The 22,528-nt window shown below is 40.5% G+C and overlaps 1 protein-coding gene and 1 non-coding gene across 2 annotated transcripts; both read left to right on the top strand.

Moving 5' to 3' along the window:
- The first annotated feature begins 2,339 nt into the window (after positions 1-2,339).
- Positions 2,340-2,411, top strand: TRNAQ-CUG (transfer RNA glutamine (anticodon CUG)). The gene has a single exon. It is a non-coding gene; the product is annotated as a tRNA-Gln (tRNA).
- Positions 2,412-2,968: 557 nt separating this feature from the next.
- Positions 2,969-22,269, top strand: AAE18 (acyl-activating enzyme 18). Its single transcript, XM_088969757.1, has 14 exons — positions 2,969-3,304; positions 6,343-6,472; positions 6,668-6,927; positions 7,075-7,276; positions 19,566-19,606; positions 19,825-19,953; positions 20,150-20,223; positions 20,318-20,538; positions 20,640-20,734; positions 20,815-21,031; positions 21,118-21,243; positions 21,360-21,458; positions 21,555-21,761; positions 21,845-22,269. Exons 1-14 carry the CDS (start codon positions 3,018-3,020, stop codon positions 21,956-21,958), a joined length of 2,202 nt encoding a protein of 733 aa, XP_088825883.1. The 5' UTR covers positions 2,969-3,017; the 3' UTR covers positions 21,959-22,269.
- Positions 22,270-22,528: the final 259 nt, after the last annotated feature.

Here is a 22,528-nt window from a genome sequence, read left to right as displayed (position 1 = left end):
CAAACTGGTTTGAGATGAAACTGCCAAACACGAAACTACAAGTCTGCAACTGTGAGAGATGAGTAGAGACTAGAGAGCAGGTGCGACTATGTGAGTGTGCAACAAGTGAAGACGCCGCCACTGAAGAGGACTGATTACCTACTATTTGCGACTCTGCGACCCCGGGCCTTCTTCTTCTTCTTCTTCTTATTTTGGATTTTCTTATGGATTCTACAGGGACTTTGTGATTTTGGTTCATCTTGCAAGTTGCAACCACGCCATTAAAAAGGTATTTGAAATTTGTAATTTTTAATTGAAGAATAATAACATTCATTTTGATTTTCTACAAGTCATTTTTTCATTAAAAAGTTGTCTCCCAAATCAAATTATAACATGCATGGCTACTTTTTCTTTTACTTTACTCTTGGTTAGGGTTATTTTGTTCTCTCATAAGCTGAAGTGACGAAAATGAATGGTTTTGGTCACTGATCAGAAACTTTGATATTTTTCTATTTTGGTTTCAATGTAAAATGTTTATGGAAAACAATCATAATAAGAGGTTGTAAACACTGAGCTCAGATTTGAGCTCAAATTCAAGCTTAGGTAGGCTCAAATTCGAGCTCGGATAGGCTTGGATTTGAGTTTGAATTCGAGCTCGAGCAGGCTTGGTTCATTTCGAGCTTGAGCCAAACCGAGCTCAAATATAAATGCTTTTTTTTAGTCGAATTTGAATTGATATTTCTAGTTCGAATCGAGCTGAAGCCCAAATTCGAGCTTGATGTTTTATTGTTGAGCTGAGCTCGAATAGTCAAATATTCGGCTCGGCTTGTATCCATCCCTAGAACAATTAGACATTCGAATTATCCGAATTCGATTCGATTATGTCGAATCTTGAATTTGAAATCGGATTTTTGAATACTATTGACACTCCTAACTATCATGCCAAAAGTAGTGTTTTCAACCTTTCATTGACCTGACTTGTTGAACTGTTTGAACCGTCACTTAGCCAGGATTTTGGATCTGGTTCAATCAAAACCTGTTAGGTGGTAAAAAATCATTGACTTGGTCAAGAACCGTGTGACCCATCTAGTTCAACCATTGACCCGTTCGACCTGGTCACCAGGTTGTGGGTTGCACACTTAATGCATGCAAACTTCTAGAGGCCATAACTTTGCACTCCGATGTTTGATTGGGTCTTTTTTTTTTTTTGAGTAGCTTTTTGAGACCTATGCGTTCCATAGGCGCTTGGCCCTGCTATTTTTGCAAAAAAAAAGCCCTTTTTGGCTTTAATTTCCAATTTTTAATATTTTATAAATAAAAAATTTAAAACTGAATTAAAAAAAATAAATATAACATATCTAAAACATAATTATGCATCATTTATTGATAAACTATATATTACAAACACATATATACACATGTGGGATGATTGAACCGGTGACCCATGACCTGAAGGCAAAAACAGTTCAAACTCGGGGTTGATTTTTAAAACATTGACCAAAAGCGAATTCCACCATGAAAGGCCCCCCTAGAAATGGCACCGAGACATGTGGAAGGCTAAAGCTGAAACAAAAAGAATGTTCTTTAACTAGTTTTAGGATTCTTAATTAAGTGAACTGGCTGAATATATTGGTTTGCCTTTTAGTGGTCTACTTAACTGCCTATTCACGGAAAGACAACCTAGCAAGTCTAACTCAGCCATTATCAAACAATAACAACTGAAGGGGCTATTGAACGACTTAAGACCTTAAGACTGTATTTGTTTGCGGTGTAAATACAAAACTGCATTGATGGAATTTAAGAACAAGGGATTGCTTCGACACGCGACAGGCGAGGGTAATATGGGTTGTTGGATCCCATGGTCGAGATGGGGCTTTGTTCCGATCACATGATCGCCATGTACAATCGGAATCCCAGACGTCGCTAGTACTTTTACACCGATGAAGAGACAAAAATGTTTTTACATTGAAAAATATTGATGCATTTTTTACATCGATTCTCGACGTAAAAGTCTGACACAAAGGTCATTTACATCGATATTCGTTATTATTTTATATTTTATCCAAACGGATGTAAAACTGAACTACAGTGTAAAATAACAACGAATCGGGATTTACACCACCTCCAAACGCAACCTAATGGATGAACAGCATTTGAATTAATTATTATATCCCAAGTGTCTTATTATAAGATTATTTTATTCATCAAAATACAAAAATAATAAATGATGGAATTGAATGGTAACAATTCATTCTCCTATTTCCCTTCACGTGCAACACTTTCGATCTGGTTTGTGAGGGTAATAAGGACGTGGTAGAGTCAATATAAATTATTAAATATCGAAATCAAAATTGTCTTTTGGTCCCATGGTCTAGTGGTCAGGACATTGGACTCTGAATCCAGTAACCCGAGTTCAAATCTCGGTGGGACCTTTACTTCTTTTTCATTTCCAATTTTTTTTTCTTCCATATCCGATCCAACTCCATGCCGATTCAGGCCTGGGCCGAACTTTGGTTGCTCAGTTGACCTCAGTGTCAGTGATCTAAGCCGTCAGATAAGGATATTTTATACGTATATGCATACATGATGGAATGATACAATCATTTCCAAAAACAACATCAACGGCTAAAAACAGCGTTCAAGCAGAAAAAAGGGCAAAAGAAAGTTGGAAACAACACGTCACACTGTGCCAACTACCAAGCTTTCATCAGATCTCCATCGTTCATTTGTACAGCCATCTGATCCAAATTCGCCTGAACTTCACTCGTCAATCGTCCATTCGTCACGCTCACCCATGTGGCTATGTACATTGTACACCATATTTGTCGGGTCCGGGTTCCAACCTCCGAATAGTGGAGCTTCCGGAACCGGAAGCTCCAACCCCAACTGCCAAGTACCGAATTATGGTTGCCTGCACCATCCACGTGGTCCTTCCTACCTACCCTCTCATTCTGTGCATATACTCTCTTTTGTAGTGTTTGTATATATTTTGGGCAAACGAGAGAGAGAGAGAGAGAGAGAGAGAGAGAGAGAGAGAGATGGCAAAAGGAAGACGAAATCTAGGCGAACTAGGAGTGGAGGAGATGATCAGAGCCGGTTTGTCGTTGGATGAAGCTCGAGCTTTCCACGAGGCTGTCAAAGGCGCAATTGGTCGAACAGGGGGAGGGTCGTCGCCTGACCCGAAGGAGCTATGGCGCCAGCTCTCAGAGGGACGGGTTCTCAAACCATCGCACCCACATGCTCTGCACCAGCTCGTCTATTACACCGTCTACTCCAACTGGGACGTCTCCACCCAAGGCCCTCCTCTTTACTGGTTTCCTTCTCCGTAAGTTCCCACACCCTTCTCTCTCTATCATTAACTACTACTTTGAAAACGGTTTGCCCTATCAATCACACCAGAGGAAAAGAACTTCAGAGGCCGTCTGATGATAGCTGAAGTTTCTGAACTGAACGAAGCAGCAGGATCATAGTTATCAACCTAATTCTAGCTTGAGCTCATTATTCACTAACAGCGCAATAAGTCATTTTAGCTGTAATCAAACGGCCCCGATCTGACTTTGATTTAGCTAACGTTATCCGGGCCGTAAAGCACTAAAGCTGGCCCTTAAGGGCACAGCTGAGAGCACCCGAGCAGTGTGCACAGCCCCCGCCTTTAACGGGCCAAGATGAGTGAGCTCCAAACGGAGCCTGGTCCTATATCAGAGACTATTAGGCCACGTTTGTTTGATGTAAAACTAAAACTCATCGACGGTAATGGCTAACGTCGTCCTGCCTCTCCTCTTGACACTGACATTCCTACACCCAAGAACCGCTATTGCCGCAGTCTCTTCTCCTGCGCTATTTTCACCTGAAATGCCGTTCACTCGGCAGCAGCTCAACAATATCGTCGAAGCTCTGATTGGCACCGGTGATTTTGGTAACTGGGCGGGAGTCCTCTCCACCACTGACCCTTCAACCTTCCCAATAACAGCAACCCTCTTCGTGCCCAGCGACGAAGCCCTCTCTCGCCTCCCCAGCTCTCTCCCTCCCGACTTCTATACACGAATGCTTCTCTACCACGTCGTGCCACAACAACTAAGCTTCTCAGACCTTCAACGCTTGATCATCGGGACACGGCTTTTAACACTCCTGTCCGGCGATTCGATTCTCGTCACCAACAACTCAAAATCGAATTACACTATCGACAACATCCGAATCACCCACCCTGACTTGTACGCCAATGGCGCAATCTCTGTTCACGGAATCCACTCGCTTCTCAACTACTCTGTCTACGGTGGCTCTGGGCTTTTCGAATACCAAGTACCAAGATCGCCACAAGAAAGTCCAGAACCGAGGAAGTCACCGGAAGTGTCTCCTCTGCATCATTTTCCGGTTGCAGAGAATCTGGGTCATCGTCATTCTGACGCACCGTGCTCGTGTACTGAATTTCCAATTATTCTGTCGGTTATCTGTGCTTCCTCTGTACTCAAGATTCTTAGGAACCCTCTTTCTCGTTGATGAATTAATGGGTTTTTTTCTGGGAGATGATGAAAAGAGCTAATCATTCGAAGAAAACCATCAGAGATAAAAGACAGATGAATCTTGAATGCTCAAGTTCTTTCTTGTCTGATCATCTTCGTCTCTGTTGTCTCTATATCTTGATGGTTTCTTTTTGTTTGTTCATTTTTTCTTGTTAGATTCTTTCTTCAGTATTTGGAAATTTCTATTGATTTTCTTTTGTTATTTTTCATGTAATCAAGCTTTTCGATTCAAGAAGGGAAAAAAAGTGAGTTCTTTCTTTTCTTTCTTTGTGTTCTCATCTGTTCAATTGATTGAACTGGAGTTAGTTTTCTCCTGTTGTTCGTAAGTGGAGAATTACTCCAAAATGGCGCGAAATATTAACGGCAATAGAAGTTGAGTTGGAAATTCACACCGATTTGGATTCCGATTTCCAAACAAATAATCTCATTGAATTTACACCTTGACAATAAAAAATGATCGGTGTAAATTTTCAAAATCTACCGGTCCCAATTTCCATCCGGTTCACATTTCCCATCGGTGTAAAACTGAATTTACACCTAAAACAAATGCAGCCTTAGGGGCATGGTTTTGAAAAGCGGACCGGACTGGACGGTTGGTCCATTTGACCCAAGAATGGTCATGGCTCTGGATTCGGTTTTGGACCCAAAAACCATTTTGACTGGGGTTCGGATTGGATGAGGTAGTTGGACCATTTGACCTGGGAACCCGTAGGTTAAAGTGGTTTTATTTTCGGGTCGGTTTTTAAAACCGACCAAACCAAACCAAAATTGGCGGTTTTGTTTGGTCTGACCTTAAAATGGTTTAGTTTGGTTTGAAAATTTCTCAAACTGTAATTTTCTCGTTTGGTCAGTTTTCTCTCTCTCTCTCTCTATATATATATATATTCATTTAATATTTCAATTTTTAATTTCTAATTTGATGCCCAAGAGTTGTTTATGTTTGAAAAAGTGTGAATGTAATTTATATAATAGTGATAGGTGGCACTTGTTAATTTCAATTTGATATTTGAATTATATTGGTTATTTATGCAAGTATGCAAATTTTTAATTGAGTTAAGCCCAATATAATGGTCGAAAACTTGTTAAAAATCGGACCAAACAGTGATAGAATGCTTTGGTACGAGAATTTCTCAATCCATAATTTATTTTATTGGTTTTGACTGGGGATTTTCTCCAAACCTAATCAAATGAGACTGTGAACACCCCTAGAGATTATTGACTGAATTTATCTATTAGACACCTGAGATAATGCCCGCCAACTGTGGTCCTTGACTTCTGATTATCTGAGTTACATGAGCCCGTTTGTTTTTCAGTAAATGGACGGGGGAAGTTAGTCAAAAGGTGTGTTTGCTTTTTGGTAAAGGTGGATCTCATGGTAAATGAAGTTTCCCCTGAGTATCTCTCAGATGGGTAAGTAATTTTTCCACCTTAGGGGGGAAGGATGTACTGAAGCTAGCTTGACAAAATTACCCATTAAACAGGTTTTTAAAACAAAAAGCTATAATGGTAAAAATGGTAACACAAAAAACTTACTTGGACAGAAAAATACAGTTAAATGCACTTACCTGCTAAGTGTTACCTGGGAAACACTTACCCAAAAACGAACATTGGCCAGAATATAATCTTTTTCTTGAAATGGTACAGGCCCTACAGGGGTTGTTATCTAATATTTTTATAGGTACTGCCAATTCTCATATTGGATATTTTGTCTTTTCGGCTTCAGTGCAAAACCTTGTATTTGCACTATACATATTTGTACTTGCACTCTTCCCAAACTGAGCCTTAAGGGGGAAAAATCCTTTGTCTCTTTGTCCAAATGATCTGACAGTGTTCATTATTTCAGGATGCAGTCCAAAAGCACAAATCTGGGGCGTATGATGGAAATTCATGGTCCAAAGTTGTTGGGGACATCATATAAAGATCCTATAACAAGCTTTAGCCTCTTTCAGAAGTTTTCAGTCCAACATCCAGAAGTAAGTTGGTCATTCAAAGACAAAGTTCTTATTTAATAACTCATAGTGGGAGCAAGTAGACCTTTAGGTGGGTAGGCTGGGGAAAGACCAAGTATCATGTTAATAATGAAGCTATAGGCCTATAGTTAACATTGTAGTTGAACAGCACAACACAGCCTTTTTGGTTTAGAATTGATAATTGTCAACAACTTTCAGGTCTACTGGTCTATTGTTCTGAAAGAGCTTTCTGTTATATTTCGTGAAGACCCAAAGTGTATTCTAGATACCACTGACAAATCAAAGCATGGGGGAACATGGTTATCAGGTTCAGTTTTAAATATTGCAGAATGTTGCTTGTTACCTACAGATTGTCCACGAAAACAGAATGACAGCATTGCTGTGGTATGGAGGAATGAAGGTTCTGATGATTCTCCTATTAACAGAATGACATTAAGAGAATTTCGAGAACAAGCAATGTATGATTTCCTTATCGTATAACTCTTTTGGTACTATTTTCATAGGCTGTCTTTTTGGAGATATCAGATGACAACAAATAAAATTGCTGACTTTTTTCGTACATGTCTTCTGTGTTGATGTGTTGCAACATTGTTCAATATTCACAGGATGGTGGCAAATGCTCTTGATACAATGTTTTCAAAAGGTGATGCAATTGCAATAGACATGCCAATGACAGTCACTGCAGTTATAATATACTTGGCAATTGTACTAGCAGGAATGGTGGTTGTATCAATAGCTGATAGCTTTGCAGCAAGGGAAATAGCAACACGCTTACGTGTGTCAAAAGCAAAGGGAATATTTACTCAGGTGATTTTCACTTTCTTCGAGCATCCAGAAAGTCAGATCATCTAAATTAAAGACTGCAACATATTTTGACTGCTATGCTGAAGAATTTTTTTCACTGATAGCATCATCTAAAAGGAGCATTTTAGCTTTCAACTAACCACACCCCATTTTTTATATTTCTTGGGTGTTAAATATTCAATATGTGCCATTAAAAGGCACCCTATATGCTAATTACTACTGTTTTAAGAAAGGCATGTTTTGTAGTTTTTGATGCATTTATGATTGATAAATGAAATTATCAGTAGGTTAAGTTATCAAACATATGTTACATGTTCAATGCCTTTACCTAGAACATTTTCCGCAATTTGACATGAAATAGACAATATAGTTCTTGTAAACCTCTGAGGTTATTTGTTTTTTCACCTAAACTAAATTGTCTTTTAGCATGAAACCATCAATGCACTCTCTCTCTCTCTCTCATGCATGCATGTGCACTCGCAACTTGCACACTTGCAAGCATATACAATAACACACATAAAGGTTTCTTCCTCAATATCAAAGAACTGTTCAACCTAAAATCTTAAGCTGTTAGATGAGGTCCCTGAATCGGTTTTTATTCTTTAACACACCACTAACATGAAAGCCTATTGGGATTGAAGCACGAACAAGCACAGGCCCACCCATACTTTGTACTGAACTTTACTTAAATATAATGGGGACAATGAGGACTGAAAACTAAACCATTTGGTCAAACAGGCTCTGATACCATATCAAAGAACCATTCAACCTAAATGCTTAAGCTGTTAGGTGAGGTCCCTGGACAGGTTTTTATTCTTTAACACTCCATGATACATCAGCGAAACCTGAAAAAATGGTAGGATCCATCGTATGAACGCCAAAAGGGTTGCTGAATGGGTGGGCGAATTTCAAAAATTTCCTACCTTTCTTCCAATTGGGAATCATATTCCTTGATTTGAGAATCAAAATTCAAGGATCCTACTTGAACCAAAACAAACCAGATTTGAACCAAAAGAGAAGGGAGGGATTATACCTGATCCGAAGAAGCAGTATCTCCCAACGTTGGTGTTCACGCCCAAAGAAGATCCCAAGATCAGCTTCCACTGAAGATGGCACAGTGATGATGAAGCCGAACCAGCAGTGTTCGTCCCACGAACCAGGTTCTTCTGAAGAACTTGATGGAAGACTGAGAGCACCACACGAACAATTAAGAACCTTTCTTGATATTCTCTAACTGAGAACTCGAACTGGCAGAAAAGGTGGCGGCGACTGCTAGAGGAGAATGCTAGAGAAGAAGGTGGCGAACTGCTATTTTCTTCTCTAGGGTTATCTGAGATCCTATCTCAAGAATGCAGAGAGTGTTTTGCTAAAACCCCTAGGGTTCGAATTCAAGTAATTCGAAAAATTAGGGTTTCCTCCACTTCTTGGTGATTAAGAAACCTCCTAATCATATTAGGAGTTGCCCTTATCCAAATCTGTATTTGGATTAGGAATCCTCTTAATCCTATCTGCAGATTAGATCGGTTTTTGGGCTTAACCTAATCTCAGATCCGCCCCTTTAAGTGACTGATCAAATCAGCCCAGATCGAAATGGGCTTTAGGCCCAATATGTATTAAGTGCTCAGTAGTCTTCCAAACTACTGCCCAGTTGGGCTTCTTTGTATGGTGTGGGACCCAAGCACTGATCTACACATCAGCCGCATGGGTTCGGCCCAGCCTCTGTTACAAGGCCTAGTTGAATTCACTAGAAAGCCCAGCGAACCCCTTGAGCCCATCACATGGACCCTATGGGCCCAACACTTACACTAAGTGGTCCCTGGGCCAAGCCATCTTATAAAAACACAGGGACTATGGGCAGATGCAAGATTAGCCCATCAAGTATTATCCTAAATGGCCTTACGCTTAACCTCTCAGCCCATAATGATCAAGCACTGCCTGATAAGAGAGGACCTCTCCCTCGGCTGCAAGGAACAATGTTGCACTCTCTATTCACATGGATCCCGGGAATTAAAACCATTTGCAAACATTTTGAAACCATATATATATATTTATATATCATATATATAAATTTTGCAAAACAAAATTCCAACGATCGAAATCAAATTCCGGCAGTTTGGTTTCCATCAGAGAGAGTGCATCCCCAATCATTACCTTTTTCCGACAAAGGGGCTGATCCCGTCACTATGATCACCCACTCAGATGAATTCTCAAACTGTCCCAACATACTCAAGTTTTGACCCCCGCTAAGGATCTCCCTGATTGGCATATCAAAGACAGCCCAATCCGACACTTAGTGCAGTACCATAATCGGGTCTAGGGGTCAGGTGTAACTTTCCAGTTTTGCCCATCAATCTCCATGGTCCAGGGCAATACTAGAAATCTGGTCCGGTTCAAGGGTTCAAGTAATCCTACACTACGTGTGCCTTGGGTCTCACCCTGGCGGCTGAGACAAGCCACCCCAACATTTGGCAGCACACCCGCGTCAGCCTTGGTAGGATAAATCTTCCTAGACTTATCCAACGGCTGTGAACATTTAAAGCCAACAGAAGTCTCATTAAATATCCAGTTTTAGGGTCTTACATAGAAGCTTACCACACAACATGAATCAAACATGTACTTTATTTATTTACACTAAATATCAAAAGTACATCAAAACTGATTGGAGCTAAGGGCATACAAAAACTGTCCAACAGTTCCCACTTGCACTTAGGTCCAATCTGGTACAAGCCGGAGTCCCATACTTTCCACGTGTTTCTCAAACACCTTCTGTGTGAGTGGCTTAGTTAATGGGTCTGCCACATTATTCGCTGATGCTACCTTCTGAATCAGGACGTCCCCTCTACCAACGATCTCCCACAGTACATGGTACTTCCTCTCGATGTGCTTTGATTTCGAGTGGGCCCGAGGCTCTTTAGCCTGGGTGATCACTCCATTGTTGTCACACAACAATGGGATGGGTGATGTGCTGGACCGAACCATTCCTAATTCGTGAACGAACTTCTTCATCCACATGGCTTCCTTGGCAGCTTCACTTGCGGCAATGTACTCGGCTTTGGTTGTGGAGTCTACCGTGGACCCCTGTTTGCTGCTTTTCTAACAAACAACACACGATCCCATCGTGAAAATATACCCAGATGTAGACTTTCTATCATCTGGATCCGACTGTATTGTAATGAACTACCATCGAATACCAGGCAAAACTCTTTTGTCCTTCGAAGGTATTTGAGTATGTTCTTCACAACAGTCCAATGCTCCTGCCCTGGGTTGGCCTGGAATCTGCTTACCATACTCACTGCCTGAGCAATGTCAGGGCGAGTGCACAGCATGGCATACATGATGCTCCCCACGGCTGAGGCATGGGGAACGTCTTTCATGCCCTCAATCTCCTTAGAAGTCTTGGGAGACATCTTCTTGGAGAGAGTGACTCCGTGCTTGAAAGGAACGTTTCCTTCTTGGAGTTCTCCATGCTGTACCTTTTGACTATTTTGTCAATGTAAGCAGCCTGGGATAATCCAATTATCCGCTTCGATCTATCTCTATAGAGTCGAAGACCCAGTATATAGGATTCTTCTCCAAGATCTTTCATGGAGAATTGCTCCGAAAGCCATACCTTGACTGAAGTCAACATTCCTACATCATTTCCAATGAGTAGGATATCGTCCACATACAACACCAAAAAGGTGACCTTATTCCCACTGGACTTCCTGTAAACACAGGGCTCATCCGGATTCTACTCAAAGTCAAACGATTTGATGGCAGAGTCAAAACGAATGTTCCAACTCCTAGAAGCCTGTTTAAGTCCATATATGGATCTATTAAGTTTACATACCATGTGTTCCTGACCAGCAACAATGAAGCCTTGCGGCTGCTGCATGTAGATATCTTCACTAAGATCTCCATTCAGGAATGCGGTTTCGACATCCATTTGCCAAATCTCGTAGTCATGGTATGCTACTACAGCTAGTAGGATCCTAATGGATTTAAGCATGGCCACGGGCGAAAAGGTTTCCTCATAGTCGATGCCTTCTTTCTGAGTATACCCTTTCGCCACCAAACGAGCTTTGTAGGTCTCAATCTTGCCATCTGGGCCCTTCTTCCTCTTATAGATCCATTTGCAACCAATTGCTTTTACCCCGGAGGGTGGATCTACTAGAGTCCAGACTCCATTGGCCTCCATCGAGTCTACCTCATCTCTCATGGCCTCCACCCACTTCTAGGATTCTATGTCCAATATAGCTTCCGTGTAAGTCACGGGATCCTCCTCACTAGTCAAGGCTTCCACCATACTATCCTGGTCATAACCGTAATAGACTGGTCGCCTGGATACCCGGGTGGATCTTCTAGGTTGGTCACTACCTGGAACTTGTGGGACATCTCCCACTGCTCCTGAGCTCTCCTCATCAAGAACTATTTCCTGACGATGGGTGTCCAGGATATAATCAGTCTCTAAGAACTAGGCATTTTGACTACAAAACACTTTTTGCTCACTCGGGTCATAGAAAAGATAGCCCACCGAATCCTTTGGGTAGCCTACAAATAGGCAACGGCTAGTCTTGGATTCCAACTTGTCTGCACTCGTTCTTTTAACGTGCGCAAGACAACCCCAAATCTTCAAGGGTCTGACACTTGGTTTCTTTCCGGTCCAAAGTTTGTATGGAGTTTTCAGAACTGATTTGGTTGGAACCCGATTCAGCACGTAGAGAGCAGCCTCTAATGCATATCCCCAAAAGGATGTGGGTAATTCCGAGCGTGTGAGAAGTGATCGGACCATGTCTAACAATGTCCTATTCCTCCTCTCTGAAACACCGTTAAGCTACGGTGTTGCAGGAGGAGCCAACTGTGATATTATCCCGTTGGCATTCAAGTAGTCCCTGAATTCGTTAGAGAGATACTCGCCACCTTGATTCGATCGAAGGGCCTTAATTTCTCTCCCTAACTGTTTATCGACTTTTTGTCTGAACTCCTTGAACTTTTCAAAGGATTCAGACTTCTGTCTCATCAGGTACATGTAACCATATCGTGAGTAATCATCGGTGAAGGTGATGAAATACACGTGTTGGTTACGAGTCCTAACACTCAGGGGACCACATGCATCAGTATGTATAAGGTCAAGTGTGCCTGTACATCTTTCAGGCTTATCGTTAAATGGTCGTTTTGTCATCTTGCCTCGGAGGCAAGGGTCACAAGTGGGAAGATCTTCTACGGTTTGAAAATCCAAATGACCATCCTTTACCAGTCTTGTGATTCGGTCAAAATCGATATGGCCAAGTCGGTAATGCCACAGGCACGTGGGACTAACTATATCACGAGTCCTTTTCTTGGGGATTTCGACCGACGTAGTTTTGGTTAAGTTAGCTTCTAGAGAAGGATGTAGAACATAGAGACCATTCTCTAGTTCCCCACATGCGATGAATTTATTATTCCGTTTGACAGTAATCACATTGCTAAAATAAACAGTATATCCATCAACACAGTTTAGAAACAGAAATCAAATTTCTTCTTAAGTTCTGTACATAAAGACAATCTTTAAGTACAAGAATTCATTCTCTAAAAACTAGTTCTACGGTTCCAATTGCTGCAGTTGCAACACTTGTAGTCGTTCCCAAGAAAAGCGTCACTTCCCCTTCACTCAGCCTTCTGCTTACTTTGAACCCTTACAGTGAATTACATGCATGAGTTGAAGCCCCAGAATCAACACACCAGGACACAAAAGTGACTAACAAATTAGTCTCAATGACACAAGTTTCGAAAGTACCTTTCTTAGATTCTAGGTAGGCAGGATAGTTCCTTTTCGAGTGCCCGGCCTGCTTGCAGAAGTGACAGGCATCGGATGCCTTGTCCTTCTTTTGTTTCTTAGACTTAGTGGCCTTTTTCTGGGGTTTCTTCTTTGCTCTCCTCTTCTTGCCAGATTTGCCAACTTCAACAAGCATGGCTATCGACTTATCCTTTCTGATCAGTTCCTCGGCCTGTTGCAACATATTGCTGAGCTCTTGAACGCTGACATTCAGCTTGTTCATATTGTAGTTCATTATGAACGAATTGATGAACGGAGGCAAGGAGTTAAGAATGGCGTCTATCTGTGTGACCAGATCTAGCCCGGACCTAAGGGCCTCCAGCTCGTTAATGTAACCCATCATCCGGAGACAATGGTCATGAACTTGTTGCCCCTTGGTCATCTGTGCGGTCATGAACTGCTTCAGGACCTTTTGGCGAGTAGAATGGTTCTGCTCTTCGTACATAGTTTTTAGACTATCCAATATGTCTTTGGAAAGTTCGATCTTATCGAACTGCCTCTGTATCGGATTATCCAAAGAGGATATGATATAGCAGCGGGCTAAGGAGTTTTTCTCCTCCCATTCTTGGTATTCCCTCCTGCAGGCTTCTGAAACTCTGCCTCCCGGATGATTCGGTGCAGGATTCTTTGCCACTTAATCTAGTTTCTCTGAAGTCAGGACCAGCATAAGGTTTCTGTACTAGTCAGCATAGCTTGGGCCCTTAAGTTTGTTGTCGTCAAGCAACTTAGCAGATTGTTCGTTTGCCATTTTGTGATAAAACAGCAAAACGTTAGTCCACAACCTTAGTTTGATTCATTTTACCTACATAGATATGGCTTTGAATATGGGAAATCACATAGGGTGCGTGGGGCCAACTGTTTCAGTTGCATAACTTAACCACCTTTCTGTGACGGATCATATCCACTCATCATATGAGTTACCCTTTGACCTCTGTCAGACAAGGTTCAGAGCCGTTTTTAGGTAAACCTTTCTGTCCAGTGAGAGCTCACCCATCATATTCAGGTTACGCCAAAGTACCATGAGAGAGTTCCCATTTTCTGGTGAAGCCCCTCCCACATCGGTCTATGACGCCCCTATCATCTTATGAAACACTCTGACAGATCCAACAACAAATGGATAGCCCAATTTTATGGTGTGTTTCCTCATTATTGAAGGACCCATCATCGTGCTAATGACGGAAGGCTTTTAGAGAGTCCATCATATGGATCTCCCTATCACGTGCACTCATATTTGCTGGAGGGAACAAAATTACGCCCTATTTAATTTAGGTCAAACCAGAGTGGCTCCCACTGACTTTCATAAAGTCAGATTTATGGTGTCCCACTTCGGCTAGGGTTTTCGCACGCGCCCCTTTTTAGGGTTGTGGGGCCCACCATGACAGGAAGGGGTCATCCAATGATCATAAGGGACACCATGGCAATGATGTGCATTCAGCCATAGTGTGCGCAAGAGCCACTAACGAATCATCATGGGCCAAGTGCTTATAGCCCATGGTCGCAACACATCAAACATCCACACATCACATGATATGGAAGAATTGATCCAATCAATTACTCACTGTAAAGCCCATTAAATAGCCCGTTTAAAAACCACAACATTAACAAGTAACATCATCTAGGTATATGGGCTGAATCGCAGTTAGCTGTACGGCCCATATAGCTTTTATGTAAACTGGGCTTTTGCAGTTTTGACCCCTTAAAAATGGGCTTTACAAGTTGGGCCGAATTGGTTCTTCCAATTAAAAATTGATTTCAGACTTGAAAGTGGGAAGAACAGGGCTGAGAACAGCCCCTTTCGAACCCTAGATTCGGTCCAAACAGCTTTGGTCCAATATGGTCCGAAATGGTCCAAAAACCAATCTTTAATTCAAGAAACAATTCAAGAAAGATCTGAAATTAATATTCTGATTTTAGACAAACACAAATCTGTTATGGACTGTTTGCACCACCTGCAAAACAGATGTGAGTAACCAAGGTTGCAGTTTCACAAATAGCAAAACACAGAGTGCGAAGTCAACATCTGCAAAACGCAGAAGGCGATATCACGATTTGCAAATCTCTAGCGCCGCCGCCTTCTCCAATCAAGAAAATAAAAAACAAAAATCATATTTCTATTAAATAATTACATTCTTGATTGAATCCTATACATTCAGTCTAGAAAAATAAAAAATATATATTTTACAGATCGAATAGAATAGAAACTACAAATAAAGATTGTGCAGACAATATGCGCCAATTCTGCACTTCGATCTCCAGGTATGAACAATCCATTAAATCAAGAAATAAATTAAGAACAGTTCTAAATAAATTTCAGATTTAACAAAATTAATTTCAGATCAATCGCCCACACCAAGAAACAATTTCTTGAAACAAAACTACAATCTGCGCAATATCCGGATAGAACAGCTTCTACCGAATTGCGCAGGTTCAGATCTGACCTTTTGGTTCAAGATTCGAACCTGTGGCTCTGATACCACTGAAAGAATGGTAGGATCCATCGTATGGACGCCAAAAGGGTTGCGGAATGGGTGGGCGAATTTCAAAAATTTCCTACCTTTCTTCCAATTGGGAATCATATTCCTTGATTTGAGAATCAAAATTCAAGGATCCTACTTGAACCAAAACAAACCAGATTTGAACCAAAAGAGAAGGGAGGGATTATACCTGATCCGGAGAAGCAGTATCTCCCAACGTTGGTGTTCACGCCCAAAGAAGATCTCAAGATCAGCTTCCACTGAAGATGGCACAGTGATGATGAAGCCGAACCAGCAGTGTTCGTCCCACGAACCAGGTTCTTCTGAAGAACTTGATGGAAGACTGAGAGCACCACACGAACATTTAAGAACCTTTCTTGATATTCTCTAACTGAGAACTCGAACTGGCAGAAAAGGTGGCGGCGACTGCTAGAGGAGAATGCTAGAGAAGAAGGTGGCGAACTGCTATTTTCTTCTCTAGGGTTATCTGAGATCCTATCTCAAGAATGCAGAGAGTGTTTTGCTAAAACCCCTAGGGTTTGAATTCAAGTAATTCGAAAAATTAGGGTTTCCTCCACTTCTTGGTGATTAAGAAACCTCCTAATCATATTAGGAGTTGCCCTTATCCAAATCTGTATTTGGATTAGGAATCCTCTTAATCCTATCTGCAGATTAGATCAGTTTTTGGGCTTAACCTAATCTCAGATCCGCCCCTTTAAGTGACTGATCAAATCAGCCCAGATCGAAATGGGCTTTAGGCCCAATATGTATTAAGTGCTCAGTAGTCTTCCAAACTGCTGCCCAGTTGGGCTTCTTTGTATGGCATGGGACCCAAGCACTGATCTACACATCAGCCGCATGGGTTCGGCCCAGCCTCTGTTACAAGGCCTAGCTGAATTCACTGGAAAGCCCAACAAACCCCTTGAGCCCATCACATGGACCCTATGGGCCCAACACTTACACTAAGTGGTCCCTAGGCCAAGCCATCTTATAAAAACACAGGGACTATGGGCAGATGCAAGATTAACCCATAAGGTATTATCCTAAATGGACTTACGCTTAACCTTTCAGCCCATAATGATCAAATACTGCCCGACAAGAGAGGACCTCTCCCTCGGCTGCAAGGAATAGTGCTGCACTCTCTATTCACATGGATCCTGGGAATTAAAACCATTTGCAAGCATTTTGAAACCATATATATATATATATATTCTATATATCATATATATAAATTTTGCAAAACAAAATTCTAACGATTGAAATCAACTGCCGGCAGTTTGGTTTCCATCAGAGAGAGTGCATTCCCGATCATTACCTTTGCCCGACAAAGGGGCTGATCCCGTCACTATGATCACCCACTCAGATGAATTCTCAGACTGTCCCAACATACCCATGTTTTGACCCCTGCTAAGGATCTCACTGATTGGCATATCAAAGACAACCCAATCCGACACTCAGTGCAGTACCATAATCGGGTCTAGGGATCAGGTGTAACTTTCCAATTTTACCCATCAATCTCCAAGGTCCAGGGCAATACTGGAAATCTGGTCCAGTTCAAGGGTTCAAGTAATCCTACACTACGTGTGCCTTGGGTCTCACCCTGGCGGCTGAGACAAGCCACCCCAACATTTGGCAATGGCAGCACACCAGCGTCAGCCTTGGCAGGATAAATCTCCCCAGACTTATCCAACGACTGTGAACATTTAAAACTAACACAAGTCTCATTAAGTGTTCAGTTTTAGGGTCTTACACAGAAGCTTACCATACAACATGAATCAAACATGTATTTTATTTATTTACACTAAATATCAGAAGTACATCAAAACTGATTAGAGCTAAGGACATACAAAAACTGTCCAACAAAACCTTCATTTCTTTGCTCTATATTTTGTTTCAACCAAAACTATATTTTGGTTTCTGTACTGTAACTGAATGTTTAGGGTAATTCATTCCCAATCAAACTCAGATGACACTCCGAAGAATTTGAATTGTTCTGAAGATAACAGAATTAGCACCTCCAATTCTATCATTTTCAGATTTTATTCAGCATACATTTTGGATCCAACGACAATCTGGAAAGTTGTAGAATCAGAGGCCCAATTTCCTCCACCCTATTGCATTTCTGCAATAACTGAAAGCATATCCATATTGATTGAAGTAACCACCTGATAGAAAATTATTAATTTTTCAACCATAGCCATGGAAGCTAGGAAAACATCACCATCTTTAAAATGTAGATATTTCTTTAGCCCTCAGCTTGAATATAGGCAACAATCATGGACACTAGGTTGCAACTATGCATAGTAAGTTGCAAAAGAAAAGGCCCAACCTTTGCATCTCCCCAAACTGGTGTTTCCTTTGCAAAGCAAATGGAGAGAGCTGTTTCTATCTTCTATTTTCATTCCTTTTTGTTGTAAATCTTTGGGAAAAAAATTTTGGTCTGTGGAATATGCCACTGCCAATTAGGGGGCTTTTCGACCCTACAAATTTCAGGTGGCCTAAGAGAAGAGGTAGAGTGTTACAGAAATGTGTAAGGGCTGCTTTAGTGTGGACAGTTTGGGAAGAAAGAACTAACAGGATTTTTAATGATGATAAAAGGGATGTAGCTACTGTTTGGGAATGTCTGATAATAAGGGCTATTAACTGAGCTAAAACTCTGGAGCTGTTCTCACTTTTATCCTTTGATGACATATGGAGAAGTTGGGAATCGGTGGCAAACTCCTCCTCAGCTAAGGACAAACCTGTAGTTGACTGGAAACCCCCAGAAGAAGGCTTCATAAAACTCAACTTTGACAGAGCAGCCTTGGCAATCCTGGACCTGGTATAGGGGGTGTGTTTAGGATTGAAGAGGGACAGATACTTGCCTTATAATCTGGCCCAAATGGTGTGGGGGATGCGGTTAGTGCAGAGATGCAAGCTGCTATACAGGGTGCACAAATTGCTAAAGAGTTGAACTTTGAGAGATTGATCATTGAAGGTGACTCTAAAGTGGTAACTGGGTGGCTAAAAGAACCAGAGACAACAGCTTGGTCTTTTAGGGGAGAGATAAGGAGATTTAAGTGGCTTACATCCAATCTCACATTGAGAGTTCAGTGGGAAAGGAGGTCGGCATATGGGCTGGCAGACTTACTAGCTAAGCAAGGGGTGAACAGGGATCACTTGTTCTGGGATCAATTTTAATTGTAATTGTAATTTTATTTTGATTTTCTGTGCTTTGGAAGGCAGCAACTTGTGCCTTCGGGAGAACTCTGGATTGTATCCACTTGTCAGTTTACTTTATTTTCATTCTAATAAAATTATTCATGATTCATCAAAAAAAAACTATGCATAGTAAGTTGATGGTTGCATCAACTTGCAGATATTTTGATTTATTTTAAAGTGCATTTAACTTTTTATTGGATAAGTTGTCCAAGTAAGGAAACAATTTGGTTCCCTTGCATAAATATTTTCACCATGTTATGTTATTGATAAATAGATAATTCTTGTTTAGTATGCACATCTACTGAAAATGAACTTCCTTTTGAAATTTCAACTGTCTCATATTAGTATCCAATTATCTTGGTCTTCATTTTCTGTAGGCATTATTAATTATGCCTAGCAAATATATCTATGATCCTGAAATTATTACTTGATATAGATTTTGTTTCATCACTCACCTATTCTTTGATATTCACTACTGAGCTTTAACATCTAATCATAACCAAGAATTTGCATTATGCATTTGAAATGTCTATACATGATTAGATTCATCAAAAAAAAATGTCTATACATGATTATTTATTTGTTCAGTTTTGTAAATAATTAATGTTTCCTTAAGCTGTGTATGATTTGATAGAAAATAACACTCTCCTATCAAACCAAATAGCCTTAAAATGTTGGTAGCAAAATTAGATGACCAGGCCATACTTATTTAACCATATTTCCATATGGAACAATTGTTTCTACCATGGGATTGTTTTGTAGTTTTACTCCGTTATTATGGTTCTAATTTCTTAAATGATGATCACAATTACCTTGTATGCAGGATTTTATAGTAAGAGGAGGAAGAAAATTTCCGTTGTACAGGTAAAGATTATTTTAGGACAATATAAACCGTATTACAATGTAGTTAAGCTTTTTTTAAGTTTTAATATACATCCATGTCTCTGTCCATGAATGGCTCTCCTTAGGTTACTCTATCATAGCTCTCCTTCACATACCTGCACTTTCATTTCTCATGAGGACCAGACATTGCAGAAATATTAAATATTTCACTTTCAGTTTTGTTCTTTTTATTATTGCAGCCGTGTTTTAGAAGCCAATCCATGCAAAGCTATTGTGGTACCTTCTATTGGAAATGATGTGGGAGTTCAATTAAGAAAGCATGATTTGCCATGGCAAGATTTTCTTTCTCGTGTTGCTCACCTTCCAAGGTACAATAATATCTTGGTATCTTACTGTTTTTTGCCCACTTCATATTTATCAGCCCTCACTTAACTCTCTCTCTTAATTCATATTTTCTTGCTAGTTAGTTCTTAAGTTATGTAGTGCTTAATTGATTATATTTGTGTTCCTTCTATTTTTAAAAGTCTTATATTGATCTATTGATTCAACAACCTAACTTTGCAGATCAGATTACTGTGTTCCATTTTATCAACCAATAGAATCTGTAACTAATATACTCTTTTCATCTGGAACCACAGGTATATGGATTCAGACCTCCATAGCTTTTTAATTACCTCTATAATGCCATTTTCTTAAAACTTCTCATATATCCATATCTCTGAGTTCTTACAGGAGATCCAAAAGCTATTCCATGGACGCAACTTTCTCCAATTCGAAGTGCAGCTGATGGATGGGCACACGTTAATATCCAACCTGGAGATGTTTACTGTTGGCCCACAAATCTAGGGTGGGTGATGGGGCCAATTTTACTATATTCGTGCTTTTTAACTGGTGCTACTCTAGCTCTGTATCATGGATCTCCTCTTAGCCGTGGATTTGGAAAATTTGTTCAGGTAATGACCACAAAAACCATTACTCCTATATTATTCACTTGGAAGACATTTGTTTCTTTTTTTTGGTCATTCCTTTGTTTTTCTTGTTACATTATATTCAGGATGCAGGAGTGACTCATTTGGGCACAGTACCAAGCATTGTTAAAGCCTGGAAGACTACACGTTGTATGGATGGTCTAGATTGGACAAATATAAAGTAATGTTGGCTTTGAACTTCATCTGTTAGTACGTGCACATAACCCTCCAAGTAGAGAACTTATTTGTGTTTCCATGCAGGTCATTTGCTTCAACTGGGGAAGCTTCCAATGTTGATGATGACTTATGGCTTTCTTCACGAGCTTTCTACAAGCCTGTTATTGAATGTTGTGGGGGTACAGAGCTTTCATCTTCATACATTCAAGGAAGTCCTCTGCAACCGCAAGCTTTTGGAGCATTCAGTACAGCTTCAATGACAACTGGTTTTGTCATTCTTGATGATCGAGGAGTTCCTTTGGTGAGAGTTATTATTCTGCCTAGTTCTTATTTGATTTTGTTAAGCATGTTCTATGTAAAAGCCTAAATCTATTACCTACATGACAGCCAAATGATCAACCTTGTGTGGGAGAAGTGGGATTGTTTCCTCTTTATATGGGAGCAACTGATAGATTACTCAATGCTGATCATGAGGATGTTTACTTCAAGGGAATGCCGATATATGAAGGATGGGTATGGCGTCCTACATGCAAGTCAACCATTCTGTTAAGAATTATTCATGTTGATTATTGACTTAAAGATTCTATGATTACATTGCAAGTGTTTTAAATGACAATATCTGTTTCCAGCATCTCAGAAGGCATGGTGATATAATTAAGAGAACAGTTGGAGGATATTTTGTTGTACAGGGCAGGGCTGATGACACCATGAATCTTGGTGGCATCAAGGTATTGTGCTTTCTGATATCTCTTTCAGCAATATGGTAGTAACAGATTTAAGTCCCAGAATGAACCTAAAGTTTCAATGTATTTCTTGATGTACAGACTAGTTCAGTTGAAATTGAGCGTGTCTGCGATAGAGCTGATGAAAATATATTGGAGACCGCTGCAGTAAGTGTGTCACCAGTAACTGGTGGACCAGAGCAATTGGTTATATTTGCAGTACTAAAGAAAGGATCTATCTGCAATGCTGACCAGTTGAAGATGAAATTCTCAAGAGCCATTCAGAGAGATCTCAATCCCCTGTTTAAGGTATTGCCTCTTGAAGTTTTTTTCTTGGATATTTGCTTTATTTATATATAGTTAACTTCTCCATGTTTTCTGACGTTAAACAGGTGAGCCTTGTTAAGATTGTGCCAGAGTTCCCTCGCACAGCATCAAACAAGTTACTGAGGAGGGTTCTGAGAGATCAAATAAAGCATCAACTTTCTATGCCAAGTAGACTTTAGAAGGCTGTTTAGTTCCATTGCCATTTATATTTAATAAACGCTTTGTACGGCATTTATTGTGGTACTGGTAAGGGAGGGGGGAAAGTTGGTCAATGGAATTTTGATTCCCGTTGACAAAAAATCCCATGTTCTTTTTTCAGATTTATGTGGAGACCAGGGAAAGTTTATTTTCCTTTCCTAGGTACCACTTACCCAGGTAAGTGATGCCCATCTCCTAGGTGGGTAAATAACTTTCTCACCTTAGAGGAAAGTTGTCAATACTGGAATAGGACAAAAATGCCCTTTGTAATAATGGATTTTTATGGCTAAAATGGTCATTGTCTTGTTTGTATGGGAAATAAAAGAACATGAGTAAATGTATTTACCCGGGTAAGTGTTTCTCGGGAAAGACTTACCTGGGTAAGTGCATTTACCGGATAAGTAACTTACCAAAAACCGAACAGGGCGTAAGACATTGCACTTGAATCCATTAGCTCAAGTTCAAATTTTGTTGGTTCCTCTTTTTTCTTTCGTTGTTTTCTTCCCCATATCCGATCCAACTCCATGTCGTGCAAAAGTCCCTAATGCTTG

Source organism: Nelumbo lutea, chromosome 2 (genome assembly GCF_056320005.1).
Source record: "Nelumbo lutea isolate HS-2025 chromosome 2, American lotus-T2T, whole genome shotgun sequence".
Taxonomy (NCBI): domain Eukaryota; kingdom Viridiplantae; phylum Streptophyta; class Magnoliopsida; order Proteales; family Nelumbonaceae; genus Nelumbo; species Nelumbo lutea.
This window is presented reverse-complemented; position numbering and strand designations above follow the sequence as displayed.

Bases quoted from the DNA above. Each gene is read 5' to 3' on its own strand.
- AAE18 (XM_088969757.1), top strand. From the start codon at position 3,018: ATGGCAAAAGGAAGACGAAATCTAGGCGAACTAGGAGTGGAGGAGATG. The intron at 20,539-20,639 runs GTAATGACCACA...CATTATATTCAG, and splicing joins GATTTGGAAAATTTGTTCAG to GATGCAGGAGTGACTCATTT. The intron at 20,735-20,814 runs GTAATGTTGGCT...GTTTCCATGCAG, and splicing joins CTAGATTGGACAAATATAAA to GTCATTTGCTTCAACTGGGG.